The sequence below is a fragment of the Glycine max genome, chromosome 10, assembly GCF_000004515.6.
Source record: "Glycine max cultivar Williams 82 chromosome 10, Glycine_max_v4.0, whole genome shotgun sequence".
Taxonomy (NCBI): Eukaryota; Viridiplantae; Streptophyta; class Magnoliopsida; order Fabales; family Fabaceae; genus Glycine; species Glycine max.
Genome location: NC_038246.2, coordinates 13,371,843 through 13,380,010, shown reverse-complemented (window position 1 = coordinate 13,380,010; position 8,168 = coordinate 13,371,843). Strand labels below are relative to the sequence as shown.

Below are 8,168 nucleotides of genomic sequence, written 5' to 3'. Positions count from 1 at the left end.
ATCGATGCTACAAGTTGGTGGACGAAGATCTTGTTTCAAGGTTGACATGGTGAAATAATCCAAGTTTGAGAGTTGGAGGAAATGAAAGGTCAATGTATATAGTATCATCGTTAAAATAAAAAGAGTTTAATATTTTTTTCTTAAACTTTTTTAGATTTCTGTTTTTAGTTCATAATTTAAATTTTGACCAATAATAATTCTTTAACTTTTTTTCGATTATTACTTTTAGTCTTTGCTATCAAATACTATATGATATAATATCGATATATTAACTATCAAAAAGTATGATGGATAGACATGTGTTTTTAATCCTTCATCAACTAATCAAACGTCATCAACTAAACAAATGAGAGATAAAAACATAGTTTACTAAAAAAAAATACATATGATTGTTTCCATCAGCTTCTTGATAACCTTACATATGATTGAGGCTAGTTGTTTATCATCAACTAACGATTAATTCAATAGGCAACCATCGACTAATGCGGATCAATGGATTCTAGCTTGTCTTAGTGCTAAAGTTGATTGAAGACTGAAATAGTCATTTCTAATGACTTACAACTAAAAGAAACATTTTTGGTGGCTAGGGATGGGAATAGGTCAGGCCAGGCTAGGCTTTGAAAGGCCTAAGCCTAGCCTACGATGAATTTTTTAGGCCTGAGTCTGGCCTATAGCCTATCAAAGGCTTTTATTTTGGTTCGGCCTAGCCTTTTTAAAAGCCTAGCCTGGCCTGATAGCCTTTGTAAAAGTCTTCTTCACGTTAAATCTTTAATATTCCTTTGCTTGATTATAGGAAAGTAATAGAAAAGTTAAAGGAAAAAGAAACATTAACATGAATAGGAAAGTCAATAAAAATAATGAGGAATATAAAGGGGCACATGACTTACACCTAAATTGTAATTAAAGTCTTACTTGATTATAGGAATAGAAGTTATGGAGCAGTAATGTGTAATCAAAATTTGATAGTTCCAAAAAAAATTAATTGTACCCAAAAAATAATATAAGTATATATTGATACCCAAAAAATAATATAAGTATATATACATATATATATAGGCAGGCCTGTCAGGCTTGTAAGGCTTTTTAATAAGCCTAAGCTTGATCTATTTAATTTAATAGACTTTTAAAAAAGTTTGAGCCTAACCTTTTAATTAAATAGGTCAGTTCAGGGCAGACTTTATGTAGGCCAGGTCGTAGGCCCCTGTAGGCCGGCCTGGCCTATTCCCACCCCTACTGGTGGCTAACAACTATTTTTGTCAGCTAACAACTAACAGCTAATTTATGTCGGCTGACATTGACGGCAAACGCAAAAGAGTTGAATCAATCCTATTTTGCGGAAGACCAAGTCTAAAGGAGTATTTGAACATGGAAGATAGTTGCAGACAATTTTTCCAAGGTTAGATGCATGCGGATCCATGATTTCTAAAAAATAAGATAAGTTGTTAATGGAAATGGCAGTTGTTTGTTTGCAATAGTTCTAGGAAAATAGCTAACGTTCCTTGTAAACAATTAATGTTTGCTTAGAAAATTCTATAAATAGGACAAACTCAAATGTCAAAGATGATAATAACACCCCAAAAGAATTACACCAAAATGAGAGGGATCTAAAGGTTGTGTATGTATGAGACTGTATGGTTGAGTATAACTTAAATGAATTAATTGATACTATCTATACCAACAAGATGCATGTGTTTGACTTGGAATAGTTATGAGATGGGTGACTTTCTGGGAAGTTTCCCAAAAAGCATGTGAGTGAGAATAAAGCACGCTGAAAAATCTCGTGTTGGTTTGTGGGAATAATCATTTATCCTGAAAGCAACCGAAGCAGATTGTCAAGGTCTCAAAAAGAGCTACCTACGGAGGATTTTGACCGGTGGAGGATTCTGATCAACAAGGATGTTGAGTGAAATGTCATCGTGTGAAGTATCGTAGTGTGTGAGTTGTCAAGAAGTCGACAATCAGAGATGTTACAAGAAGTACAACCTAATCAATCAAATTACTTTTTTCCAATCATTTATCTTTTATTTATCATTTATTGATAGTTTTTCTTTATTGTTTTCAGTCGTTACAGATTTCCTTTATCCTTTCATCCATTTACATCTTTCTCTACCCTTTTAGGGTGTTTAAAACTTTCCTTGACTACAATTTCACATAGGAGTAGTCTAACAAAGAAACTTTCAATTCAACAACTACTACAAAGCTCTTTGTAGTGGTTTAGGAACCCAATTAAGGAACAAAATCATTTCTTTAAGTTAGTCGCATAAAGAGAATAAGTCATTGGTAGTTAGTCGACATGATGACTAAACACGATGAATAGTTGGTCAACATATCTTTTACACCAACAAGGACTAAAAGTAGTACTAGAAAAAAAAAAAGTTGCCCACACTTTAAATGATCAAATTTAGATTAAGAATTAAAAACAAAAAATCAAAAAATTACGAATAAAAAAATATTAAACCTAGATAAAAATGTGCACTACATTAATTAAATGGCTTAAAATTAAGCAACCACCACAATGTTAGACAATCCCCTCGGTTTATAATCATAGGATGAATTAATCATAATCAATCACCGTTGTCCCGAATGTATATTAAATATTAAATACAAATCACTAGGGACAAAAATAAAATAAAATATAAATTTTTCACCTACTCATTCAAAAAAGTTAGCCGTTATATAAACTTTATTATTTAATTTAATTAAAGAAAATCAACAAATTGGTCATTTTTATTAACTTGGTTAATTACATTATAACAGCGCTAATGTAACTTCACTTCTATCATGCCTTCTTTGAAAAATGTATTCCCGGTATACAAACTTAAAAAAAATAAAAATCACTCAACCTACGTGAGTCATCCTAAATAAATATAATATTTAAGTAACAATATATATATATATATATATATATATATATATATATATATATATATATATATATATATATATATATATATATATATATATATATATATATATATATATATATATATATATATATTTTGTTGGCAAACATGGAGCTAAGGCGCTCCAAGAGAAGAAAATTTATTAGAAACCACGTGGAAAGAAAGTTCCAAATACATCAGCCATTATCGTGCTATACAAAAAAGTAGGAACAAAATCAAATATTAACATTTCCTGAAAAAATAAACCATATTTTGCCAGAGCATATGCCACTTGATTGACTTCTCGAAATACTTTGGTTCCACTCATACACACCACCATTTGCCATGACACTATAGGATGCATGCGATTATGTAAATCAGAACAACCATCCTTCACCAAAGTAATAACAGTTGATGAATCCGACTCAACTAACATGTGCGTGAAACCTCTAGACCAAGCTATCTGAACACCCAATAAAGTAGCCCATAATTCTGCATGTGTTATAGAGCAAACTCCGATATTGAAGGAGCACCATTCCCCCACAGTGTTTCAAAGAACTCCAGCACGAGCTGTTTGGCCATTCTGATTCACTGCCCCATCACACTTCAATTTGAACCTAACTTTTGAAAACCTATGTTTTGGTGACTAGTCCGGACACTTTTAAAATTTGAGATATTTTAGAACTAGGGGAAATCAATAAACAATCGGTCAAACCATCCTAAAACCGGTGAAAATCAGAGTTGAACAGGCATAGAGATCTAGTATCTAACCGGTCTTCTTAATTTTTATTTTATTTTAAGTTCTTATTTAATCTATTTTTTTAAGAAAAATAAAATACATAATTTAAATATTTCAAATATGTATTAATTATTTTGTCTACTATTATTAATTTTTATCAATAAAATATATGATTGAGTGATTTATACTATTTTATAATTCTTTAGATCCTAATTTTTACAAGTCTAAATTTTTTTTATTATGTAAAATATTATATAATATTAAAAAAATAAAGATGATTCATTTACGATTAAATCATTAAACCTTGAATCAGTGTCTTTCCCATTTAATCACTCTAATTTTAAAAACATAGTGAACCGATCCGCTGGTGGGTGTCTCCTAACAATATACTCGAGATGAGACTTCCTGTTAATGCTCCCCATTAGTTCATAAAGGATATATCTTTCAACAATGAATGTTTGAAAACCGTTAGAAACAACGTTCAAACTTCAAAGTCTTTTTTTTCTCTTTTACGTGCAACTCCAATTGGAAAATGAAATAATACATGGCGAATTCATGTACGTTGTGGCTATTATGGGGGAAAAAAAAAAAGAAAACAAAAAATAGAGGTGCAACAATGTCACATGATTAAATAGCATGAAAGGCTCCAAGTCACTTATTTTTTAAAATTAAACCAAATGGGTTAAAGGGCCATTGAATAATTAATACACAGATGAAACGGAACACATCACATGCAGGTGTCAACTGATAGCTTCAATGGCTTATTTTTAAAGTGACGGCTATAATATACCAGTCCTGCACTTTATCTCTCAGTTTGCGCTTGTGTTAACAAAAAGAATCAATAAATAGATTAATATATATTGTAGATTGCACACTCACATGACAAATTCATTTAAGCCCGACGGCAAAATATTGGTACATAGATACATCTAAATTAACTTCTCATTTGCAGTATAAAATGACATGCTTTTCACCAAATTTTTAAGTGCACTAAGTCATAAAATGATATGCATTTAAAACAAATTGTGATCAAAATAGGTAGTGAAGCTTCAACAATAACACGGATCAGAGAAAATTGATGGAAGATAACATAAAATCCCTAAAACTTTTGGGGAAGTTGCGGCTGTTTCACCATTGACACTATTGACAGTAACCAGTAACATTAACATACACATGAAAATAACTAACTTCCCGTACTTCATCAGAAAAGAAGAATTTCCACTAACAAAAGCTGAAGTACCGTTCACACTTAAACGAATTGTACACAGATATAAGTTTGTTATTTTCGCTTTAATTTTTTTGAGGACCTTCCACTTTCCACCTTTCTCTGTGCAGCTTCAAATTCCTCTTCAGAGGGTTCTGGCATTTGACCCCCACCATACTTTGAAATTAGAGATGAGAACATGGAATCAAAGTGGTCTTTCCTCTCATGTTTGCGTTGTGATATGATAGCATAAAGCTCTTTTTCTGGTTGCTTCTTTGATGATCTGTAGAAGATTTAAAAATGAGTATTCCTAAATTATAGCATAACTAAATAACAGACCAAACCCGACTGATAAACTTACTTTGCCCTCCTTCTTAAGGGACTAGTTGGTGGCTTGATTTCTGATATTTTCTTTGTCCATTTCTTGTAGGCTTTTGTTTCCTTTAGTTCTCCTACATAAATGAACAGAGGAAAATAGGCATCAAGGAAATTGTTGAACAACCCAAGTAATATATGCAGAATCTCTCCGCTAAAAGTAAAAATAACTGCATGGTCTCATCATCTTATCAACTTTGAGAATCAAGATCTATCCCACATATTCAAAATTCTAAACACAAGTTTTATCTAACCGTGAAACCTACATCTAGATCAAAAATCTGGGTGAAATTAGGCATCAAGGAAATTGTTGAACAACCCAAGTAATATATGCAGAATCTCTCCGCTAAAAGTAAAAATAACTGCATGGTCTCATCATCTTATCAACTTTGAGAATCAAGATCTATCCCACATTCAAAATTCTAAACACAAGTTTTATCTAACCGTGAAACCTACATCTAGATCAAAAATCTGGGTGAAATTTGGGGCAAGAGATAGTGATATTCTTACCAGCAGCTATAACCTCATCAATAATATCCTTGAATCGGTGTGAGTCAAGTTTAGGATCTGAACAAAGCATTGAACAGAATAGCCTGCAAAGGGAAGTTACTCGATATCAAACTGAAATTCTTTATCCAACAAAAGGTTCTTCCTCATCACAATGTTTTTACCTGTTCATATTACCGTTGCACTTCTTGTACAGATCAATCAAATCATTTTTCTCAATGTCAGACCCCCTATAGTTTGCTTCAAATTCCTCAATATCAGCTTCAGTGACCTATTTAGCATATATTACAATATATCAGCTACACAGATTACAAGTATATCACAAGGCATTGGGAGAAAAAGGGATCATGTACCTTCTTGTACATTGCTCTGAAATATTCTTTAAGATTCTGAACAACATCCCCTGCAAGTTCCTGATTTTAGAAAACAAGTAAGCAACTGAATTGTAAATTTCCAGGACAATGCTAAAGTATCCTGAAATTCTAATCTTTCATTTTGCTTTGCTGTTGTACAGTGAAATTGTTAATAATGAGAATAGTTTCCTGACTCCAATGTGAGTTAATAGACATAAAGATAAGCCATGTATCCAGACATTGTAAATTATAAATCAAGTATATTATGACTTTACAGAAACACTTACAGCATCATCAACAAAACCAGTCTGATCATAAACGGCCCGTTTTTCTTCATCCCCAAGAATAGCAATAACGTTTTGCAATTGCTGAAACTTTGCTTTAGCTTCCTGTAAAAGATGATCAATTACAACCGCTAACATCTATAATTTCAATAAATCAATTAGAGGACAACAGGAAACACTAGACAAAACACCTCATCACCAGGGTTCTTATCAGGATGCAGCCTCAATGCCAACTTGTAGTATGCCTTCTTTATTTCCTGTTGAGATGCTGTTTTCTCCACACCAAGAACCTAAGAGCAATAACAAGCAATGGGTCACTGGTCAACACATCCTTGTTCATACATCACCATGTCATGTAGCACCAAGAATAGAACACCGATTAGATAAACACCCATGAGCTTCATTGTGCCAAATGCAAAAGAGACTAGGAAATATTGGATATACTGATTTCTCCTTTTTAAAAGTGATTACAGAGGGAACTCCAGTTCCTCATCCCCAAAGACACTCTATCCTAATAGGGAAGAGGGGAGGAGCAAGAGGTCCTTAAATTCTTATAACAAGGAAATCAGTGTAATTATTTTTCAAGGAGTGCTAGTAACATACTCTCCAATACACTCCCTAATATTGTTTAAAATTTATTGACAACTACAAAAATCATGAGCGAGATTACTAATACACTCCTTACTATTGGCTAAACTTTATTAGAACTGCAAAATCATGAGTGAGACTCATTAAATTTGTGAAACCCACAAATTTGTGATTTCCAATAACTTTCAGCAACTAATAGCATGTTCGAAAATATGTGTTAGAAAGTGTATTGTAAGCATTCCTCTTATTTTTTTCAGTTCCTCGTATATCCCCCACCCAAAAAGTAAGAGACTAATCTCCAACAACATAGTCAGAACCACAGCCACATCCCTAAGAACCCTAGGTTCTTCCTACTCAGACCAACACAAATAGGTGAAATCAATCTAATTTGGTGTAGAGAACCTTAGGGATATTAAAAATACATAAGCTCAGCATATAATGTGTTCACTTCCTACAAGAGAGATGTTATGATGTTTTACAACTTACATCATTAATATTCATACATTCACTCCAAATGCTTGTTATGTTACACAATACTCCCAACAATGTGAAAGTTTAGAATAAGAATCCCAACAAACACTACCCCAAGAGTTAAAAACTGAAACAAGAGAAGATTATATTTCTTTTAATCGGCAAATGTTAATTATTAGTTTGTTAGTTTTTTTATAGCACTAGGAATCAAAGCCCCGTGACCTTTTCCCCCTTCCTCTTTTTTGTTAGCAAGAGAAGATTATATGACTAACACTGATAAATATTGCTACTCACATAAACTGAATTTTACTTTTACACACCGATGGCTACCCTAAAGAAATAAAATCAGAAAAAAAGGCATAACAAAATGCGATTTGGTAACGGGGTATGACTTTCGACATAGATAATTTCTAAAAGCGGATACAAATTAAAATTGAATGGAAACGCAATCGAAGGATTAAGATAACCTGATAGAGAGAGTTTTCGTTTTTATCGAAGGGGTTGGTATCGGATTCGATTTCCTCGTCTTCGGAAACCCTACTTCTCTTCTTCTTCTTCCCCATTTTCCTAACTCAGTGATATTAGTTTTGCTTTGGTAAGTTTAGTTTAATAGCTTAAACCAATTTTGTGGGTATAAATAAAGCGGTAAATTTAAAGGGAAATATTAAAAAAAAAATATTGAGATTTGGCGGTTCGTCAATTTGTTCCCGCTATTCGCTTCCGGTCAGTCTTTTTCCCGCCGTCAACACTGTTCTGCTGCGGACT

The 8,168-nt window shown here is 32.7% G+C and overlaps 1 protein-coding gene across 1 annotated transcript; it reads right to left on the bottom strand.

Annotated features, from left to right (window-relative positions):
- Positions 1-4,686: 4,686 nt before the first annotated feature.
- LOC100811936 (chaperone protein dnaJ 6) lies at positions 4,687-8,168 on the bottom strand. The gene is made up of 8 exons (XM_003535805.5): positions 7,871-8,168; positions 6,536-6,634; positions 6,348-6,449; positions 6,061-6,120; positions 5,872-5,978; positions 5,711-5,793; positions 5,187-5,277; positions 4,687-5,108 (listed from the first exon to the last, which is right to left on the bottom strand). Exons 1-8 carry the CDS (start codon positions 7,964-7,966, stop codon positions 4,901-4,903), a joined length of 846 nt encoding a protein of 281 aa, XP_003535853.1. The 5' UTR covers positions 7,967-8,168; the 3' UTR covers positions 4,687-4,900.